This window comes from Poecile atricapillus, chromosome 11 (genome assembly GCF_030490865.1).
Source record: "Poecile atricapillus isolate bPoeAtr1 chromosome 11, bPoeAtr1.hap1, whole genome shotgun sequence".
Classification (NCBI taxonomy): domain Eukaryota; kingdom Metazoa; phylum Chordata; class Aves; order Passeriformes; family Paridae; genus Poecile; species Poecile atricapillus.
Genome location: NC_081259.1, coordinates 11,815,731 through 11,838,471, shown reverse-complemented (window position 1 = coordinate 11,838,471; position 22,741 = coordinate 11,815,731). Strand labels below are relative to the sequence as shown.

Here is a 22,741-nt window from a genome sequence, read left to right as displayed (position 1 = left end):
CAATGGTCTCTGAACCGAACCGCTTCCGTGCTAAGCGGCCACACGCTGCTCTTTCGAATCCCCCTGAAATGTCTTTGTTTCGAGATGCTGAAGGCAGGAGCCCCCTCCGGCCCGCTCGCTCAGGGCAGGGCTGCTGCGGACGGCTCCATACCCGCTCACTGCAGGCGCTGCCCTGCTCCGAACGCGGGGCTCCAGCTCCACCTCCCGGCCCAGCCGAGCCCGGGGCAGCGGCTCCGCCTCGCCCGGCTCTGCCGCCCCTCAGGGCCGGCCCCGCCTGCGGCCCCGCCCCGGAAAGGGCCGCCCGGGCCCGTCTCTTCCGGCAGCGCTGGGTCCGGCATGAGCGACGTGGTGGAGCGGACGCTCAGCGCCCTGCCCGGGCTGCTGGGGCAGCACGACCCGGGCGGCGCCGGCGGCCCCGGCAGGCTGTCCGCCTCCTCCCGGCTCGGGAGCCTCGTCCGGAGCATCACGGCGCTCACCTCCAAGCACGTACGGGCTGCGGGGCTGGGCTCCTCTCCCTTCCCGCTCCGGGGAAGCCGGCGCAGTGCTGGGCTGGGGGCCCGGGGCGCGGCGTCTCCCCTCGGCCGCGGGGCTGGGTCGGGCTGAGCTGGGGAGCCCAGGATAAACCCCCGATAAACTCGCCGTGTTTGTGGGTGGCCGCGTTCTGCCGCTCCGGGCCACGGGCTGGGCAAGCAGGGCCGCTGTGCTGGAGGCGAGCGGCCCCGCGGTGAGGTACACACTGCCTTACCGCCGCTTACTCCCCCGAGCCTTCTTTCACATGGTCCCTGTGAAATCTATGCCAGGTTAAAACAAGTTTAATTTTTCCAGGAAGAAGAAAAATTAATCCAGCAGGAACTAACCAGTTTGAAAGCAACAGTTTCAGCCCCCACCACAACACTTGTAAGTTCTGGTAGTGGCTGCAGGCTGTGGAGCAGCACACCGAAGGTGAAGGAAGCAGTGCTCTCACTCTTTATGACAGGTGGATGTGCAGGTTATCTGCATTGTAGATATTTAAAAATACCAATACACATGGTTTTGCAGCATAATTAAAGCAGTGAGACCACTGTGATTCTCTTTGATGTGAATAAGCTGTAACAATATAACCCTCCTGTCGTTCTGTAGTTTCTGAAATAATGCAGACAGCAAAGCTGAGTGATGAACTGCTGCCATCAAATAATGCTCTTTGCAGGCTGACATTTTTCTTACAATTAGTGTGTGCTCTTTAAGAAGCTGTGCTTCTTGTTGTATGCACTATTGTCATGTCTGAGTTTCAAGAGATGATGTATTCTGGTTTGAGTTAGTTAATACATATGTCAGTCCCAGTGAAGATTTTTGAAAGGGGAAAAATAAAGTTTTATCTTGCATGTAGTGAGAAACTATCCTAAGTCAGGGTAGTAAGTGGTAAAATAATCTGTATTAACAGTGTGATCATCATAATGCTTCAGATAAATAATATTTTCTATGTTGTCATAGTTAATCTACTGTTGATCACATGCATGCTAATCAAAATTAGAATGTTTTTAGGGGTGGAATAGGGGGAGTTCTGCCTTTTTAACAGAAATGTAATACTGCAGAAGAAGTTCATGGCAAAGAAAAATCTATGAATATTGAGATTTTAGAAAGTGTTTGAATAGATGTGTTTCTATTGTATTTCAGTGTGTTTTCTAGGTGTGTTTCTATGTGTTTTCCTCTATCAGAGAGATAAAGCTCTCTGTTCCAGTGGAGCAGTGAAGAAGAGCATAAAACATGTTGGACTTAAAATTTTTAATAATTTGTTTCTGGTATTTCAGAGATTGATGAAAGAGTGCATGGTGAGGCTCATCTATTGTGAAATGCTAGGCTATGAGTCTTCGTTTGGATACATCCATGCAATCAAACTTGCCCAGCAAGGGAATCTTCTGGAGAAGAGAGTTGGTATGTGCATGGAGCTGTAGGCTTTATAATGTTCTCAAACTCCCAGTTTTAAAGTTTTTTAGGATTTATAATTCATGTCAAATACAACCTACTCAAAATCTTCCTCTGCTTTCTTGATCTTGTTTCACAGTGTGTTTCTTTTTGAAATGATCTAAATCCTTGGCTTTTGAGGTGCTCTGTGTGTGCTTGCAGCACAAGGAAGGGGAAATGAATTTATTTTGAATCATTGGTTCTTTCATTGTTTTGAATTGTGACACCAGTAAACAAATAATTTAAGAGAATATTTGTTAACCACATCAAGCAGAAAATGAATTTCTGTCAAGATCTAATTTCTTTTCCAAGTACTGATGCAATATTAGACAAAGATGGTTCTGTCAGATAAATGTTTTCTGTTTTGGTGCTTGTAGGATTTTTGTCTTTATTTTAGAAAGAGTTGTAGGGAATAAGGCAAAGAGGGAGGCCCTTACAGCATAGGAGGCAGAAGTTCACAAAGAAGTCTTGGGGGCTGGTTCAGATTTATTTGAAATTTCATGGGATTGATTTGCTTTCCTGCTGGTGTGGCTATTACTTCAAACTACATCTGTTGGAAACAAGTTATCTGTCAGCCTATCTCATCCATAGAATTTCCTTGCAGTTGCTGATTCAGCTGCCTGGTGAAGACATTTCTTCTTGTTTGCAGAGAAAATGGTTTAACTCCAAGCAATACCATGTCTGCATGCACAGAAGGAAGGCAATATCTTGTGGGATATGATTGTTTGATATCCTTTGTTTGAATTTCATCTGGATCATCCACTCAAGTATTGGAGTTTCTGAAAGAATCCATTACAAGTGATGAATTAAAGTTGCTTTTCCCTGGGTAATGAAAGCCAGTGTGCAGATGCTGTGGTAGGGATTACAAAATCTTGTCTTCACCAAATCTGGGAAGGCAGGTGATCAGCTGTTCTGAAGAAAGCTTTGTGACTTCTGTAAGTGTCAAGAGCCAGTATGTCTTGTTATTAATCAGATTGAGACCTTTCCTTACTAGGGCTCTTTTTGAGAAAGGTTTGGTGAAGCAGCACTTTTTTGTTTTTGTTTTTAATGTAGGTTGCTAAAAGTTCTCTGGACACAAAGAGCCCTTAAGCTTTGATCTGATAAAAGGCTGTTATCAAGAGATGTGTGTGTGTGTTTTGGTTTCTTTTTTTGTTGTTGTTCTGCAATTATATGTGATACATGAGAGTGATCTTTTCAGTTCTTGGTGCAATATACCAGGATTTGTACTGAGGAATTGTCAGTTGAGCTGGTCAAGATGAGCAAGTCCTGTACCCAGTGTGAGGCTTGATTCAGGAGAGTGAGCTCTCCCTTTGTGTATGTGCTGAGCTGATCATGGCCATGAGCATAAGCAGATAGGTCAATCTGATAGCCCAGCCAATACAGTTATTTATTTTCAAGTTGTTCATTTTGATCCCCAAGCTCTGTATGAACCAAGAATTCTCTAAAATCTGTCTCTGAGGTACAGTTCTTGCTGTTTTAGCACACTCTCCCTACCCCCCAATTAAATCCCTTAGTTTAAAAGCAGAGAGGGGCCTTGGAGAAAAAAAGGTTTCTTTTCCTGGGTTCTGGAATGGTTTCCTCATTGTTAAGAAATAACAAAGGAGTTCTTTGCATAGGATGGTGGATTTACTTTTGTATATTCCAAGTTGAATATGAAGAGTAATTTTATTATTTGAAAAAGAAATAAAGTAACAGCTACAAGGAAGTGCACTTGAGTTGTGTAGTCTAAAAGTAATAGACTTTTCCTTGTTCAGAGAAGACATTAGTTTTCCAGGAAGTGATTTGTAATATAATGGTGCTCTTGACTGTTCTTTAGATGTAAAAGTATTATAATATCTCTTATTTCTCACAGCTTATGAATTCTTACCTGTTCCTTGTTGCAAGAGCTGTTATTATTTACTGCATGACTATATTATTAGATAATAATAATTATTATTAGCTGTTGCTATTTACTGCAACTTAAATGTAACTGATTTTCCTGGAAAAAGAGAGTCTTGATATTTCAAACGTGAGCAACTTATCCAACAAAGATTTTTCTGTTGGGTTTTTGTAACTGTTTGAGTTAACTCATGTGTTACAGACATTTCTTAAAGTTTCTGTCAGAAAGTTGTTATTGCTTGAAAACAGTAATGAAGGCTGCTTTCTTTTATAGGTTACTTGGCAGTTTCTCTATTTCTACATGAAAACCATGAATTGCTGCTGCTACTTGTGAACACAGTTGTGAAGGTATAGTGGTTTTGTAAAAAAAAAAAGAGATAAAATCTTACAGGCAGGAGAGGCTGTTTCCATGTGCCAGGAGATGAGCCAGTGGGGAAGAAAACCTGGTTGGACAGAGAGCTTTGGCTGGAACTTAGTGGCAGGGGCTGTGGGGTGAAGAACTTGGACCAATTTTTCCCATTTTGTCACGCAACATCTAATTCCTCCCTTAAAACTGCTGTTTCTCTCTCTTAGATATTCCTCTCTTAAATTTTCCTCTCTTAAAATTTATTCCTCTCTTAAAATTGCCGTTTCTTTGATTAGCAAAGACAATATGAAATGGTTTTCCCTGCCTTTTTAATTTTATCTTGATATTCTTGCTCTTGAAGCCATATTTTAAAAAGTTTTTTCAGAGGAGATATGCCATAAACTTCACTTTATAAATGTAATAATTGCATACATTCTCAACTCCAGGAGGAGCCATGCATGCATATTGCAGTGTTAGCTTTGGCTTTTAACTGATGACAAGTATCTGCTGCCATCTCTACGCTCATCTGATGACTTTGGCAGAAAGTGGAAATACATTTTGGAGTGCCAGTGAAAATCTATTACTGCTGTCTCTTACATGGAGCAATTTTGACTTACTATAACTCTTTCTGTATAATGTCTGCTTTTATATTGCAGTAGACCAAAGTCCCAGAAATTATAGATTGAAAATGATGCTTATTTTGTTGCTGTGACTGAAAACTGTTTTATGATATTTAAAAATATGGCTTGAAACTCACAAAGAACTAAGCCAAAATAAAGACTGAAACTTATCTGGGAGAGATGAACAAAGCAAGTTATATCAGCTGGATATCTCACACATATAATTAGTTTTGAAAAATAATTGTCGTCTTCATAAATTCATCCTTTTTTTTTGTTTAAAGTTACAGTGAGCTATACCTACTATATTTAGTTGTATTTAGGACAGACTGAGATTGTTAGTTTTGTAGAATGTTACTTGTAATGTGCATTTGCTTCTTAAGAAGTAGGTAGTATTTTAGTGTACAGATAGGTAATTGGCAGTATTATTGAGCTGCTCATTTTATTTTAAATTCTTTTGGCTAGATCAAAAGCAGTAGAGACAGTTCTGTAGAATTCTGTGGGAAGTGACTCATCTCCCTGATCCAGACAGGGACTCAACATATTTTTACAATCATTTCAATAAACAAAAATTGATTGTAGCTCTGCATGGAATGAAGTTCTGTAAGATGAGTGTGAGGAACTGCCTGTTCTCTCTTCCTGTGTAAGAGAAGAGCCTGATGAGCTCAGTGAGAGCTGGCTCCTCTCTAACACCAGCAGGATGCTGGCTGTGAGTGGGTTCTCTAGGGGACATAGGTCCAGCCTGCTTGTGAAAGATTTGGGGGATGTCTGTGCAGAATTTAAAAGTCTAAGAAAAAAAATTACTGTCTTTTATGTAACAGGACCTGCAGAGCACTAATCTTGTAGAGGTGTGCATGGCATTAACTGTTGTCAGCCAGATCTTCCCACGGGAAATGATTCCAGCTGTTCTGCCCCTAATAGAAGACAAGCTTCAGCATTCTAAGTATGTATTCATTGCAGAATTTCAAATGGCCTTGTGCAGCTGAATCACTTAATTTTGTAAATAGTTTTAGTAAACTAGTGTTTCTTCTCTCAGTTGGTCTTTTCTAATTATCACCTTTAGAAATTAATCCTCTCCTTGTGTTTTTTCTTGCATTCTTGTCTCATTTATTTGCAGCTTGACTGAGTATTGAATAGAGAGTTTTTTTCATAGCCAGTGTGGATAGGTAAATGTAATTGAATCTATTTGCTGGACTCCTTTTAACCAATATGCATGAAGAAATATTTGTAGAGTAGGTGGGGAAACAGATCCAGATCCTTGAATTTCACTGATACTTTTTTTCATAAAGCTCTTTAGAGAAAGTGATAAAGGTGTATCTGTGGATACCCTTGATTTGTTTAAATTGGAGTTTACTGTATCCTATAAATAGAGGAGAATCTGTAATTGTTGATTAGAAAGGGAGTTGCAGAATGAATTAATTCAGTAATTTTTAGACATGTAATTTCTGGAGCTGCATCTATGACCACAGCAGATGAGTCATGGCCCATCTCATTGTTTATTTGGTGGACATTTGTTTTAAATCATCACTCTGAATCCATTTGTCCTAGGCTTTAAAGTTGGCAAATCATGATATTCTGGGGTCTGGCAAGTTTTTTTGTAAAGTCAAGTACTTACAGTACACTTGTTTTGTTAAGTGTAAATCTCATTTCAGGGAAATTATCCGAAGAAAAGCTGTTCAAGCTTTGTATAAATTCTATCTCATTGCTCCTAATCAAGTTCAGCACATCCATGATAAGTTCCGGAAGGCTTTATGTGACAGGGATGCTGGAGTCATGGCTGCTTCTTTGCATATTTATCTGCAGATGATTAAGGTAGGCAAAGAATTAGAAGCACAACCAAATTTGGGAGATGTTTTTTATTTTCAATACACAGTGTGCTCTACAAAGGTTTTGCAGAAAGAACTCAATTGTAGTAGTTAGAAAAGTTAATTTATATGGTGATGGGTTACATTTGTTTCTGCCAGTTCTCTATTTAGCTGGAGAGATCCACTTGCAGGGCCTGAATGCTCAGAATTGCTGGGCCCTTGGCCAGAGGGTCTAACTCCTACAGGTGGTTAAAGGGAAATTTCCTTGTCAATGTGTTACACCCACTCCCTTTGCAGTTGTGTGAGAAGAGAGCATTGGCTTAAAGCAAAGAGTTTATGGCTGCTGAGGGTTGAGAGCAGAGGTCTTGATTTAAAGGAATGATGCCATCAGTGTAGGTATTTTGATCTTACTCAAGTTGTGGATTATTTTTACTTTCAAGTTGCTGTATTGAAATATTTGATTTGTATTTAATTTTGATTGTGTAGGAAAACTCATCTGGATACAAGGACTTGACTGGGAGTTTTGTAACCATCCTGAAGCAAGTAGTGGGAGGAAAGCTCTCTGCTGACTTCAACTATCACAGTGTGCCAGCACCATGGTTACAAATTCAGCTTTTAAGAATTTTGGGGCTGTTGGGAAAAGATGATCCAAGGTAACCAGATTTTTCTTTGTAATTAATAATTTGAGGGTACAAAGATTACAGTAACAACCTGCACCTCATAGACTGTAAGAGGCTTTCAGTGTCGAAATTCCTGCACATTTGTTTTTAACCAAGACAGTGAACAGATTAATTTCTGCAGAAGTAGTTTCTTAGCTTCTGGATTGTCTAAACAATTGATGGTTGTGGAATATGATTAAAATGTAATTTTACTGGGACTTCTATTACAATGTTACCAAATAGTAGTGAAAATCTGGAGTAAAGCTATTTTTAAAAAGTGCTGTCATTTTGTGAGGACTTAGTTGTCTGTTATCTTTTTCCTATTGACCATTTTATTTATGCAAGCAGCAAGGGAAGTGTTTTTTATTCTTATAATATGAAAAATGTTTCTTTTGCAAGCATCCTGTTAAATGCCATTTAGGATCATGTTACAGAACTCTGCTGTGTTAAAGCAAATTTATGGATATGAATAATGTTTTACAGATTTCAGTAATAGCTTTGAACTGCTTGGCAAAATAAGACTACATGCTTATTAGTGCTGCAATTAATTGTAAATATTTTCTTAAACAGGACAAGTGAACTGATGTATGATGTTCTAGATGAATCTTTAAGAAGAGCAGAGATTAATCATAACATTACATATGGTGGGTAAGGTTATTTAATGTAATTATCAATATTTGAAAAGTTGAAATAAGCAATAAAAGACAATCCTGCTGATGCATCTGTGTGTTAGAAATGCTTTGATCTTCTCTTCACTGCCCTGAGAAAGGCAGCAGTGTGTATGGACAGTGTCAGTTCTTTGCAGCTGTGTAGGGTTTCTCCTCTGGGCACAGTTAATAAACATTGCACCTCCAGAGTCCAGTGATAGTGAAAGGATGTCTTTGGCACATGTCTCAACTGAAAATTTCTAGAACATAGCAGAAGGTTCAATCTGGTAGAAGTTCATTATCTTTTTAGTAGAGAAAGCTACTTTTGTTGCTACTAGAAAGCAAAAGGAATAGTTGGATCGTTAATGTTTTTCCTACTAAAAAGTTGAGCAATTTGGTTTTTTAGTGTGTCTTCTTCTCCCTAGGTCCTAATATCTCCCCAAAATACCAGTTCTGATGCTCTAGAACCCTACTTTAAAAGCTGTTTCACTACTAAAAAAACCTACCACTCCAATTTCTTTATTATTAAATAAAGCCTTGCAGATGTGCCAAAGTCCCGGTGCTAATGGAATGGAAAGAAAATTGTGACTCTTAAAACAACAGTGAGGGGTAAAACAAAAAAGGAACATGGCCCAAAGCTGTAGATGTCTAACACCTACATCATACATATGTTACAGAGTATTGTGTAAGCTTCATTTCCATAAAAAGGGGAGCTTTGGGGAAGTATTTCCTCTTAGTAAATAATAAATGAGGAAACATCTGTCAGATGTTTAGAGTATTCAGCTGATTGCTTCTGTTCTTTTTTTATAAAAAGTCACTGTTTATGGCATGTTTCTTGCAGGCAGTTTTGTTGTGTGATATTTCTCAGATTTAGTTTGTAATGGCTAAGGAAGAGAGGGGTTGTCTATTGGACAGTTCAGTTAGTGACTGAATTACAAGAACAACTGAAAATTACATCATGATTTTAAGCCCTAATTAACTTGGGAGCATGACTTGGTCTGAATCTTTCCCAAATTGTTGCCATAAAGGAGTAATTGTATTGTTTTTGTATATTGTTCAGTTTACTTTTAGATTTTTCTCAAACTGTACAAAGCTGTTGGGTTTTTTTCTGGTTTTGTGTTTTGATTTTTTTTTTTTTTCTCAAGAGTGATCTTGGGATGAATTTGGCTGTTGGTAGTAGCTAAGAAATGTTATGAGTTATCAAAAATAATTTGTCTCAAATCCTTTATAGTTGCTTGTTGGCTTTCTGAAGACTGTCCCAGTCCAGTGCCTTGAGCAGCTGTAGGAGACTTCAAGGTTTGAAGAACTTTAAGGACAGAAAGTTGTATGCACAATGACAGGGGCTAATTAAAACAAGTATGTACTAAAGGAGATAGACTTTTACCTGCTTTTCCTTATGTCTGATGGTACTCTCTGGTTAGATTCAGTGGGAGTGGGCCAGCACTCCCAGTCCTTGAGGAACACTGAGCTCATTTGTTTGTTAAAAAATTTTGGATTATAGAAGTATTCAATACACATTAATTATGTGTCTTCTCTTCCTGCAGCCATCTTGTTTGAATGTGTCCAAACAATTTATACCATTTATCCCAAATCTGAATTACTTGAAAAAGCTGCCAAGTGCATTGGAAAATTTGTTTTGTCACCCAAAATTAACTTGAAATACTTGGGTAAGGATGCCTGATTTCATTACGCTGTCTTTAATTTGGCCATACTGGTAGCATTGCCTGATATCACTTGCAATCGTTTACATTCCAGGTTTAAAGGCTCTGACCTATGTTATCCAGCAGGATCCGAATCTGGCACTTCAGCACCAGATGACAATAATTGAATGTTTGGACCATCCAGATCCCATTATTAAAAGGGAGGTCAGTGAATTTCTAAATGTCAAAAATTAAGTTAATTGTTAAGGTGGGTGTTAAGTTTTGTAAAATGAGTAGTCTAAAAATGTTATGTTTCCATAATTGTGAGAGAGCAGTTACAGACAGTATTAATGTGACAAGCTGTGTAAATAAGCATTCTATTTCATTTAAGAATGGTTGCTCAGTTTGGTGTACTAAAGCTGCTGTTTGTCTGCTTCCTTTTTTGAGTCATCAGAACCAATTAATTTTTGTGCTTTCTCTTTCAGACTTTAGAGCTTCTCTATAGGATTACAAATGGGCAGAATGTAATTGTCATAGTCCAGAAGATGCTTGATTACTTAAAAGAAAGCAAAGAAGAATATGCTATCATCAACTTAGTTGGCAAAATAGCAGAACTAGCTGAGAAATATCCTTTTATTTTTCTGAAACTTTGAAGCCAGAGCTCAGGCACCTGTAGCATTGATACCTATCAAAGCATCTTTCCTGATCTTGTGAAGTAGGAAGTGTTAGGGCTGTGCTTTCCATCCTTTAAAATGAAAAGGAAGTATGCAAAAGGAAGCACATACAAAAATGACTACAGTGTTTCTTGTATTTCACTGACAGAAACTAATTGCACACAAATTTTGTCTTTGGAGTTTAGCGTTAAAACTTTGTGTTTTAAATTCAAACTTTGAAGCCTTATTCTACTGCATGGAGAGAGATGTCTCAGTGCTACTTGAAGTGCTGCTCTGTGCATGTGGGACTGATCTTCTCTGATAGAACTCTTCATTGGTATATGGATTTTAAAAGCAGCACATTTTGAGAGAAATAAAGAAAAAAAATGCCGTAAAAGATCAAAGTGATGATTAGGGATTTGGCTTATGATGGGGCATAACTGTTAGACCTTCCACTGCCTGATTTCTGTGTGTTTTTGTCCAACTCGAGTTGTAAGCTCTTGATAACAGAGAGCTGCCTCATCATCCTGTTTGTGCAGTGCTTGGCATGGAGTGATGTACTAAAAAAAGCACTTTTGTCCTGCAGCCCTGCATTATGCAAAAACTAATGCAATAATACTGAAATTTCTGTACTGTTAAAAACTTCCATACATTAACTCTGTGTTTTCAGGACTTGCCTGAGAGAAGGCAAAAGCCAACTTTCAAAGTTAGCAAAGGCTGATCAAAAGTTAAATATATTAAAAAAAAAGCAGTGAGGGTTTCTGTGGAGTGTTTTTGTAAAAGTGTTTTTGTAAATCAACAGCAAAGCATTGCTGAAAAGAACTATTTTTTTATCATTGATCAAGTGATGCTGATAAACAAATGATTATCTGAAAGCCTACCACAGGACAAGTGTGAGCTTAAAATAGAGTATGACAAATGTGGACATACCTGTTCCTAGTGAGTGAGGCCTGCATAAACTCAACTTTTTTAACAAAGCAGTAATTTAAGACTTTCCTAACTGAACACCAGTTTTCATGACATTTACAGGAAACACTTTCCAAAAGATACAGGAATATTTCATCTTTAGTTAGATGAAACTGATATTTGTCCATCGGATTCCCAACTTACTGAGGAGATCATGATGGGCATTCCTTAGGAAATTCTCTAAATAAGAAAGAAAGTTATGCCTTGGCATTTTATTCCTTAACATCTGGACACGTATGCCCCTAGCAATGAGTGGTTCATCCAGACAATGAATGCTGTGTTTTCAGTTGGAGGTGATGTTGTGCATTCTGATATCCCAAACAACTTTCTGAGGCTGTTGGCTGAAGGTAACTCCCCACATGCTCTGAAGAATTAGACATGTTCCTTAATAATCTGTGTTTGTTTTCTTTTCTTAAAACGTGCTTTGAAATATTTGGTAGGATATGTTATTTTTGTTTCAGAGAAACTGTGCTATTTTCTGTCTAGGATTTGATGATGGAAAAGAAGATTATCAGCTACGGATGTATGCAGTACAGTCTTATTTAGCATTACTTGAGGAGGAAGATAAATTATATCCACAGAAATTCCTTCAAGTTATGAGTTGGGTAAGGTAGACACGTGGTCAGAATTCCATACACAGATTTGAGGAAGCTGTCAAAGGTGATAATGTTTTTAATAAATATTTATTAAACTTTAATTTTTAGTCATTTTTACTTGAAGTCCAGCTGACATGCTGAAATCTATTTTAGTGACCTCTTTGGTGAGTGAGGACTATGAACTTGTGGTTTGTGGAAAAGCTTACTTGCTCCCTTTAAGGCAGGTGGATGTTGGAATGGCTTAGCAGGTACCTGAACCTGACTGCATTCTGAGAGCCTTTCTGTCTCCATCCAAATAAGCCAGATGTGGTTGTGAGCAGCTCTGGTAGCTCTGCAAATGACTGGCCAAGTGCTGTGCTGGTGTTATCTGGTGCCTGGGGAAGCTTCAGCTGCCACCCAAGGGAGAGGCTGCAGTTTGAGGAAATGGTGTTTTGTCAGAGCCTAGTTACGTTTAGCTTTCTTTTCAAGACAGTTATTTGATTTTTAAAAGGCCAAAAGTTGGAGTCTGTTGAGGTAAACACAAAGGTCACTTCAACCCTTTGACATATAAAACACAACATGGTAAAGAAATAACTTGGAATATGTTTAAGTAATAGTTTCTTGAATATGAGCTGGATTTTATTGTCTTGTTATTTAGTACTATATTGTAATTTCAAAACTGAAAGCAATGCTCTAAATGCATGTTTTGTCTGTTCTTTGTGCATAGGTGTTGGGAGAATATTTCAGTCTTGTTACAGATGTTGATCCAGAAGTTATTTTGATAAAGCTGCACAGCCTGCTGAAAAAGACTTTTGTTACTTCTGAAACTAAAGCGTGGATAATGGCTGCAGTCACCAAGATAGCATCACACACTTCCTGCTCGAAAACAGTGGATGAACTAATCCAAGAATTCAGCAGCTCTCTGGATACATGCCTGAGACAATATGCCTTTGAATTGAAGCATCTGTGTGAAGACAAAGCACTGATGAAAAGCTTGCTTCCATTTGATGCTAGTTGCAATGACCTGGTGGTAAGACACATGCCATGTGTGTTTTTCATGAACCTCTTTGTAGTTCAGGGGGATGATTGTTTTGGTGAAAAGGTGTTTTCAAAATTAATGGGGTTTGCAGTTCTTACTGGGTGCAAGTCTGTGCAAAGTGAGTTTTCAGGAACACTTTTTCAGACACAGTGTTCTGTGCTGAAAGATAAAGAACCATGGTGTTTTAGTTAAGCTGGAGTAGCTGTTAGCAAAATTATCATTTCATACACTGGTTTATTTTTAGTTGTCTTCTGTTTTTTCAAAGATGAGTTAGGCCTGCTTTAGTGATACAGTACAGCTTTTAAATTCAAAGGGTTTTCCTCCTATTTCAAAACTACTGATTTTGACCATGAAGTTTCAACAGTAAAGGATGGAAAAAATTCTGTCCGTGTAGCATCTTAATTGGTAGCTCTTGGAGATGTGAAGACCCTGATTTGTTGATAAGACACAATAGTCTTCTGGTAACATCAGGCTCACATAGAACAAATATTTTCTCTGCCTTTTCATTCTTTTCAATTCTATGTAGGTAGATGCTTCCTTATCTTTTCTGGATGGGTTTGTGGCTGAGGGACTTGGTCATGGTGCAGCACCATATAAGCCTCATCACCAGAGACAAGAGGAGAAACTTTCTCAGGAAAAAGGTGATGGTTTACTGCATTTATTTAATACTGGTAAATTACCTGATAAATATTGACAAATTAAGTGTACAGTTAATTTATCTTCTTAAAATAGTAGTATCTTAATGCAGCTCTTGTCTGTAGACAAGAGCTAAGTTCAACTTAAATTTTAGTTCCACCTCTGTCTAGTTGATGTATATAGATTGTTGTTCTGCAGGTGAGAAAGCCTTACTGTAATCATTGCTGGTCTTATTTGATTTGAAATTTACAGGGATTATTAAAGTGAAAGCCTGAGAAGTCCAGTAGTACAGGGATATCTATTTTCAGAAAATAGATTTCATTCTTACTTTTTTTTATGCCTGCTTGTAATTTTAAAATTGTCTGTCTTGCAGCTCTGAATTTTGAACCTTATGGATTGTCCTTTGCTTCAAGTGTGTCCTCATCCGGTGTCACAGGCAGACAGTCCCCCACGGGTTTATCTTTTGGCTCTGATACATCTGGGAATAGTCCTGAGATGGGGCACAAAGAGTGAGTTAATTTGTGTTTGAAGTGAACATTTAAGCTTCTGTTCTTGTCAGAACAGAACATGGGTCTTTGTTGCTTCATTTCATGAAGCTAAAAAGAATGCAGTTGAATTTGGAAACCTCTATTACATAAGAAGAAAATCAGGTGATGGCATCTGTATAGTAACTAGGAAAACAGCTGATGTGGCCCAACTCTTCCACTTTCTTCACAGTCTGCAGCTTAGGTGATAGTTAATGCAGTAAAATTGAGACAGGATTGCCTGATGATTACATTGTTTATTATTTTCCCTGCTTTCTTTTTCTCAAAGATAAAAGTGTAACATGCTCCTTTTATTTTTAGTGCACTACACATTAATTCCATATCCACGTTTCATACAAATTAATAATTTCATTTATACTCTGCTAAACAGGTATGCAGGAAACCTTTCCATAATCCTTATATTTTATGAGCATATATATCATCCATCAAAGTACCAAAGTAGTGTTTGAGTGTTGGCATGTTTCTATGAACATGTTCATATGGCTGATCCTGCTTTGTTTTGTTTGCCTTTTTAGGGCAAATACTCTGAAGCTTGAGGGAGTACGCAAGCTGTGGGGAAAAGAAGGTTACCTTCCAAAGAAAGAAAACAAAGTAGGGAAAGGAAACGAGCCAGAAGCAGCGCCCTGTGGCAGCTTATCAGCAGGGCAGGTGGGGGAGCCTCCTGCATTGCAGCCTGATCAAGGTGCCAGCCTGTCTGAGGAAGACAAAGAGAAGCAGCAGTTAGCATCAACCTTGTTCGTTGGGCTGGGATCAAGTGCTGGTGTCAGCCTGGTAAGTGATTCTTTTGAGGCTTAACAGGTTAAAGTTTACATATGATCTTTAAAATTACAGATACTTGTATGCAAATGGAGATCAAATTAGTGATAACACAAGCTCCCCCCCAAGTCATTGAAAAACTACTGAGAATTGCTTATGCAGTATGCTGTTTTATTGAAACCTGAAACAGCTTGATCAAGCAACCTGTGGGGCACATCTGGTTTGGTAACTAGAGCTTTCCTCTGTTTACATGTTGTGCTCTAAGTTTTAGTGTCAGTTTTCCTGAACCACTCTTCCTTGGGCTAGCCTTGCAGAGCTGTCACCATTCATTTGGATGTAAGGCTAGAACTGACACCCTATGGCAAGACCATTTTTTAATTTATGTATGGTAGTACATGGAACATTAAATAATTGAGTATGAGGTAGTATTTTTAAGACTGGCATCATATTAGCCAGCTCAAATCTTAGCACAGGTTAACTAGAAACTACCTTTGCTTAATCTTTAATAAGAGTTCTTAGTTTGTTACGAGAATCTAGTCATTCTTGCATTATAAGCTAATTTAGTACTCTGTAAGAGATACAGCAAACTCCTGGATCCATTAAAATGTTGGGAATCTTTGTATTTGTCATCTGTTTTGATTCCTTGGTCCTTCCTCACTGTTGCATGCTATTAATAGTAGCTCAGCTGGTTGCTAGGAACTTGTCCACCTTTTGTTTTTTTTCTCTTTTGTTTTCAGATGGGCAAAGCAGACACAGCTACTCAGAAGTTCAAAAGGAAATCAAAGATAAATGAAACTCAGCAGTTGAATGAGGAGGCATCAGACTTCCAAAACAGTGCTGCTTCAGATTTTGGTCCCTTACTTGATACAGTACCTATTAATATGGAAGACTCTGAAGGAAGTACGCACAGAAGTTTAAGGAAAGCCTCTCCTTGTTCTTCAGATATTGTAGAAGACAATTTAGCATTTGAAACACCTCAGTCCCTCAGAAAATCTGTGCTGGATGACAGACTTTCAGCTAACAGGCTGTCACAGTCATCTTTATTTGCTGATAGTAATATTGAAATTTTTCAGCCGTCTCCAAGTGCTCAATGTGACAGTGCCAGTGAAATACCATTGGTCCCTTCCTTATCAGAAGAACTTGAAGAGCTTCCTCACTCTGAAGTAGTGGGACTTTGTCAGAGTGATGCCTTAGCTCTGCATTTATGTAAGGTGTGGAGAGATGACTCTCTGTTGCTCATTATTTTTGTTTCAAATAAAACCACTTCTGCACTTCATGCTGTGAACTTAGTGTTTGAAGAGACAGAACACTTTCAGGTAAGAAACTTTGTTTCTATTGTATTTTAAATTCACTTGAACTTCTTGCTTTTTGCTTGCATTTAACTGTGCAGTGTTTGGTTTAATGGGATAGCCATGCCTTTTTCCAAAGTATTTCCTTAAAACCTATGGTGCAGCTGTTACACATATTTTTAAAAGGAGGTGAAAGAAATCTTACCATGAACTTACCGTCATTGGCTATAAAAGTTAGCCTCTCACTTTTTCAATTCACCTTGATTTTGTTTGCCTCTGTAAAACAAATATGTGTGATTTTTCCATTCTGAATACAAAGACTAAGCCAAGTGGAAACCTCTCTGGTCCTGCTTGGAGTGGTAAGACTTGAGTTCAGCTCAGTGTGTAGTTTTCTTTTGTCTGGTTGTGACTGTTGTGCTTGTGCATTCATTTGTATTTACCTGATAAGCAGCTGCAGTGCTTTCCTGACACCAAATTTGTGTAAGCTTCTTTCAATTAAAAAAAAAAAAAAAGTGAATGAACCAGTCATGGTTCACTGTCCTGCATTTAGTTGAGGTTGCAGAGGAGTTGATCGGTTTATTTTTGTACATTGGCTACATTAGGGATTTAAATATGATTGGTAAAAGCATGTTATAGTCATAATTAAAACTTCATTTAAATATTTGGAAACATACTTAGGATTTGCCAATTGGTATGACTGTCCACAGACTATGCTAAAAGAAGCATAGAATTATTATACAACTCAGCAAGTAATAATTGGATAAAAATAATTAAGCAGATTGTTTATTTTAGAATTGACTTAATCAAGGAACTGCTAATTGGTTATGGAGTCCTTTTCCTTTCCATTTCTGACTTGAATCAAACTCAACTTGCCATTGATAGAGAGTGACCATCTCCTGTCTAGATTTTTACTGTAATTCACTTAAATTCCCACCCAGACCACCACCACGGATAGAATTTCTGTTGCCAGTTTATTTGGAGAGCCAGGCACTGCTGAGTAATCTAGAAATCTTCCTTTTTATTACAGATGTTTTCTCAACTTCTTGCTTTTAGTGTATAGCTTGAGGTATGTTGTGATGCTTCTTGCTTGTGTATTAGTTTATGCTGGGACTGTGCTACAGAATTCAGGTTCTTGGTGCTGTTCTTTGGAGCTGGGAGAAGCCAGTTGTCAGAGATCAATTTCACTGGTGCTGTGCATCTCACAGAATGTTTGTAGGTGTTAATGATTGATTTATCCTTCAGGAGGGCTGAGAAATGGTAGCTCTGTTCACTTGTCAAACACTCCAGGAAACATCAACAGAAATAAAAGGCACTTACACAGTTTTATAGCTGTATCTGAATCACTTGCACAGCTTGACAGCAAGACTTATATTCTTTATTCCTTTTATGATATTATATAGATTTTGGAGAGTGCCACCTCCCAGTTTCCTGTAATTGAAGCTGAAAGCGTGGAACATTGCCAGAAATGCGTGAGGATGATCAAAGTCTGTACACAGGCAATTCTTCCTGGCTCTGTTGGTTACCAGTCAGAGATGGAAACTCGCCTTCAATTTTCAGTTACTTTATCATTGATGGACTTCATCAGGTAAATAAAATAAGCTGCAGTTTTTAAAAACACTTGAATTCAGCTCAGTATTAGACAAGGGTAGGATGATTTGAGTATTGACTAAGAAAATACAAAGCTTCACCTTAAAATCTGAGATGGCTGGTAAAGATAATAAAGGGTTATTTTACACTTGCAAAAATGGGGTAAAGTTCCAGCAAGGAGTACAAATGCAGGGAGAATGTTGACAGTAACTGTTTTTGAGGAGGCTAACAGAACAGAGAACAGAAGGACATGATGCTTTAAAACATGGCATAATGTAAACATGTCAAGAGGAAACAAGTGTTTTGAGTGCAGAGATGAGAACATTGTATGAAAAGGTTGACAGCTTTTGCAGAGAAAGAAGAAAGCTCATTCTTTTCATTTTTGAACACTGCATTTATTTTAGGAGTAGGAAAAAAAAAGTGTCATTTGTCCAACAGACTTTTCTTTTGAAGTGAAATCTGTTTTTTTTTTTTATTTAGAAATAAAAAGCAAGGAATAGATCTATTATTTAAATGTTATTCTGGAAAGAGGAGGGGTTTGATTAGACTAATATGTATTTATATATTGTGTGCTCTATTGTCCAGTTGCTTCCATGCGCAGGGTTTTTTTTTAAGACCAAAGATATTCTGATTTATATGTATATTATTTGGCTGAGAAATGTGGTGAACTTCCTTTCAGGCCAATGGAAATGACTACAGAAGACTTTGGGAAGCTATGGTTGTCCCTTTCCAATGATGTGAAACAGAATATAAAAATGTCATCTTGCCAAGATTCCCTTTCAGCAGCCCTGGATACACTGCAACAGAAGCTGAAACTCCACAGAGTTGACATTATAGGTAAGAGAAAGTATGTGTAGGGTTGCTCACAGGATAATTTGTCCCAGGAAAACAAGTGCATAGAAGAGAGTATCTTACAGGTTAAGGCAGGGAGTGTTTGGGAGCATGGTAAACAAGGGACTGGTGTCCCATGGACTTTGTTTGCTTCACTCAGGGATCTGTGGGAAGGTGATGTAAAGGTACAAGTGTTCAGCAAACAGTGGATTTTACAAGGAGGGAAACTTGCACTGTGAAGAGTTTTGGGTAAGACAAAAAGGGAATAAAGCTGTATGACAAATACAAAGCTGGGATTTTGGCATGATTTGTGGTGATGTGTTCTGTGAGTTAGGGGTGAGAGCAGGGGGAAACAGCACACATGGAGTGTGAAAGATGCATTTTCTGTGAGGTCTGCTATAGCAGTTGTTACTTGCTAATTGTTAGTTCATTTCTTCCTGTGGTCTCTTAGGTAATGAGGGAATCCTGGCCTGCCAGCTCCTTCCGTCTGTGCCCTGTTTGCTGCACTGCCGTACGCACTCAGGGCTGCTGGCCCTGTGGTTCAGATCCCCTTGTGCTGCTCTTCCAGATGGTTTGCTCTATCAGTGTCAGAAGGTGATGGAGGAATCCTAAGAACAATAGTGCCTGCCTTAATCTATTTGGTGTGTGAAAGTAAATCACAGATTTATACAGTTGCACAGATAATTACCAAAGCTAAACTAAGATACTGCTTCTTCAAGTATTAAAAGTTTCCTTCCAGCTGGCAATGTCCAAGTGGACTTGTGGGGGAAAACTGGTGACCTGAATTACCCCTACAAAAACATACTCAGGACTGTACAGTACATTAAAGTATTGTTACCTGTGTAAGTGAAATGTATATTAATTTTGTTGTAAATGACTGAAAGTATTTATTTTTATTACACAGCTTTTATAGATGCCAACACTTATTCTTCATGGCAACTACCTAAATATGATTTTGAAGAAAACATATTTCCATTATGAAGTCAGACTTGATCAGTTATCTAATTTTATTTTGATAATTTTTCTAAAGCTATTTTTAAGCACTGCTGGCAACAAGACCCATATTGGTGGTTATATAAAATAACTTATGTAGCAACAAATGCATGGTTTTGAAACAGTTAAAAGATTCTAGGGAGCAAAACACTTCCCAGGATCTTAGATATTCATGGAAGGGATAACATCTAAATAGGTTTTTGATAGGAGTCAGGCATGTGAAATTGTTTGGAAGCACCTCCTGGGGAATGTCTAAAGCCTTCAGGTTAGTTCCTGCCTGCAGTTCTTCCTGCCCCATATTTCAGTCTCATTCCCTTTGCACAGGTGTCTGTGACAGTCACTGAGTATTTGTGCATGTCTAAGATAAAGTTCCACGTGGATCAAGTCTGAGGTGACTGAGCTGTGGGTGCTTGGCTGTGGACATGTTGACTCCTTGATTGTTTGGTAGTGAACATGTTGTATTCATTGCTTTCCAGTCCACCCTATAAATTTAATCTGGCCAAAGTCCTTGTGCAAGAAAATTCACAAGGGGAAAACTTCCATTTATTTTTACTTCTAATTATTTATAGCCTCAGTGTGACTCATCAAACCTCTGATTTGCAGAGATGTGGCTGTGTTGTGTGTGCATGGCTGGGAACTGCAGCAAGGCATGAGGGATTAAATCAGAGCAGCAAACGTGGAAAATGTGTCTGAGCAGATTGTCTCCTCTTCCTGAAGTAACCTCACAATCTTGAAAATCCAGCAATCTTAATTTATTTAGATGCTAAATGAAAAATAGTACTGGTTGGTATTATTTATAGCTGGTCATGTTTTCTATTTAAGCATCCAAGATTGTACACAAAGTTCAGACACGGTATAAAGGGATTTTGTGGTGGAATTCTCTCCTTCATGTGTTAATTAGTAGCAAGGAAATTCTTCTATTTCAGCATTACTGATTCTCACCTGATAAGCACTGGTTGTAAAGGAAAATAAAATATTCTTTTACTTTGCTGATGTTTGGTAAATGTTCATGAAATTGTTGTAAAGAATGTTAATGTGCTGATAGCAAGTTTTTTTTATGTCAAGCTACTTGTGTTATCACAAGTATAATCATCCAAGCAAAGTTCTTTTTTTATTGTTTCAGTACCCTCTTACTGAGGAATTTAAAGTGCACTGAATCTGTAAATATATTTAATGTTCTGCATACCTTAATGTTTACTTGGCACTTCAAGACAGTTTATATAAATGAAAACTGATTTAGAGTGGAATAATTTCCAGCAGATGATTTCCCTGCTGGTAAATCAGACTTGTGTTATGCAATTGGACTTCTGTAATCATAGGAACTCTAATACAAATATATGTTTGTGGCCTATGCATTTAAACCATTTCAGCAAGGAGATGTTCAGTGTCCTGGTGTTTAAAGAACTGCAAAGACAACAATGCCTTCTGTTGTTAATGTAATGTTCTCTGTAACCTTTTTCACTGTATGAATAGTGTATGTTAAGGTGTCAGTATTCTGATTGCTTTATGGTAACATCACTTAAGAAGTTTGCAGGGAATTGTACCCGTGTCAGTCTTTATTTTTGGATTGCCCAACAAATACTGTTCTGAATCTATCACCATATTTGCATTTCTTGCAGTTTAATAAAATCCAGTTTTATTTAGAAAAATCAGTTTGATACCTGTTAAATGTTCTTTTCCATCACATATTGCAGTGTTTCTGCCTATTAAGAACTAATTTCTATTTCAATTGTTTCTCTTTGCATCTGAACAGTGATAAAAGACTGTAACATTAGAGAAGTCTTGAATCCATTAATAATTGAAATGTCCTGTTTCTCAGTTGGAGGTATCAAAACAGTGAAGGACTACACTTCTTAAGCAGCATTGTGTGCCAGCTCACATTATCCAGTCCTTTCTCTGGAATACTGCCAGAGTGTGATTTTGTTTTTAGGCATCAGAGGACATTTCAGTATCTCTTGTTATTCACAGCTGACAGGAATAGCATATTTTTAAGTTCAGTGCAAACATAAGCCATTGCTGTGGAGTTGGGAGCTTGGGAAGTGTGACAGTGGCTGCATGGAAGGTGGCTGCAGGCCTGAGCTGAGCCAGGAGGTTGTTTGGTGTAACAAAGCTGTCACTGTGTACCAGGAGTCCTGGCTGGGGTGGGAGCTCAGGCCCTGGAGAGCCTCAGCTTTTCAGTGCTGGCAACCCTGATCTTGATCCAGCATCCAGAAACAGAGCTGCAGAGGTAACTGCAAAGGAATGTTATTCCATCTAGTTCTGTATTGAAAATTCTGTCATGAGTATCCTCATATTCCATAGTGGATATCCATATTCCACAATTACTTTTCTTTGTGACTTGGTCAATTTTGAAGGATAAGCCTGTTTTCCAGGAAGGGAAATAAGGTGCAGAGAAGCAGGCTGGAAGGAGGAGAGCACATAACCAGTTTACATGAAGGAGCTGGCTCAAGAGGCAACCAGAGGCCAGTCAGTCTATGGAGAGTGTGCTGAACTGGCAGGTGAACAGAGACTGGACCAAGCCCTTAGGTAGCAGGAGACCTCACTGTTCTACTGCTGTGTGCCCTGTGAGTTCTGGACATTTGGGAGTCAGCAGGGAAGTGATTGTATTGGATCCAGATTTCAACTGTTTTGTCAGCTTCTACCTCCTTACCCAAGTATTTTCAGGTATTCTTATCGAAACGAACACGTTGGTAGGAAAACTGGAAGAAGTGCAACATGGCAATATGAGGCAGGACATTTTCTTAGATACATACTAAATCTGTTGGATTATGTTGCTTTCTGCTAAGTCTTCCCAAATTCTCCTCATTCTGTAAGGACCCAAAAGAATAAATTTGTGTAATGGATGGCACTATCTTGAGGTCTTCCTGTACTTGCACGTAGCTCATAAATGACATTGATGGTTTCTAGGTATCAGAAAAATATTTCTCCATTCCTATAGAGACCCGCCGGTAGTTTTTCAGCATAAAAAGCTGAATTATCTTTTTCTGTGTGGGTAAGACTGTGCATGGTCTTTTTCTGGATTTATGTAAAAACAAAAATAGACCTGCTTAAGTCATCCACTTAAAACCTGCTTTTCTGTTGCTGTGGTGAAACTTAATTGTGCTTTGTTGCTTGGTTCTCTTCAGGGCCAGCTATTTATGTTCCTGTCTCTGAGAAGGTTTCTCTTGCACAAATCAGATCACATCTTCAGTATGATGTGCAGCTCTGTGGCACAGGCACCATTTCATTAACATGTCAGAAGTGGTCACTCCCATGAGAGTTTCTTGAACATTAACATTCTTGTATTTATTATAGAAATTTGGCAGTGATGAAGGAAAGAATATTGTGTCCTGCCATGA

General features: G+C 38.5%; 1 protein-coding gene across 4 annotated transcripts; it reads left to right on the top strand.

The window, feature by feature from the left end:
* Positions 1 to 322: 322 nt before the first annotated feature.
* AP4E1 (adaptor related protein complex 4 subunit epsilon 1) lies at positions 323 to 21,119 on the top strand. Of its 4 annotated transcripts, none has more exons than XM_058847133.1 (21): positions 323 to 486; positions 826 to 897; positions 1,788 to 1,911; positions 4,094 to 4,167; positions 5,604 to 5,725; positions 6,435 to 6,594; positions 7,074 to 7,240; positions 7,817 to 7,890; positions 9,438 to 9,560; positions 9,649 to 9,758; positions 10,019 to 10,158; positions 11,387 to 11,499; positions 11,639 to 11,757; positions 12,455 to 12,757; positions 13,293 to 13,407; positions 13,776 to 13,911; positions 14,463 to 14,718; positions 15,441 to 16,019; positions 17,393 to 17,577; positions 18,259 to 18,416; positions 18,862 to 21,119. In XM_058847133.1, the coding sequence occupies exons 1-21, from the start codon at positions 337 to 339 to the stop codon at positions 19,020 to 19,022; spliced, it is 3,441 nt and encodes a 1,146-aa protein (XP_058703116.1). In that variant the 5' UTR covers positions 323 to 336; the 3' UTR covers positions 19,023 to 21,119. The 4 variants fall into 4 exon arrangements, with proteins under 4 accessions (XP_058703116.1, XP_058703119.1, XP_058703117.1 ...); XM_058847136.1 differs by having other exon boundaries at positions 355 to 482; positions 18,862 to 21,118; XM_058847134.1 differs by lacking the exon at positions 323 to 486 and adding an exon at positions 553 to 729 and having other exon boundaries at positions 18,862 to 21,118.
* Positions 21,120 to 22,741: the final 1,622 nt, after the last annotated feature.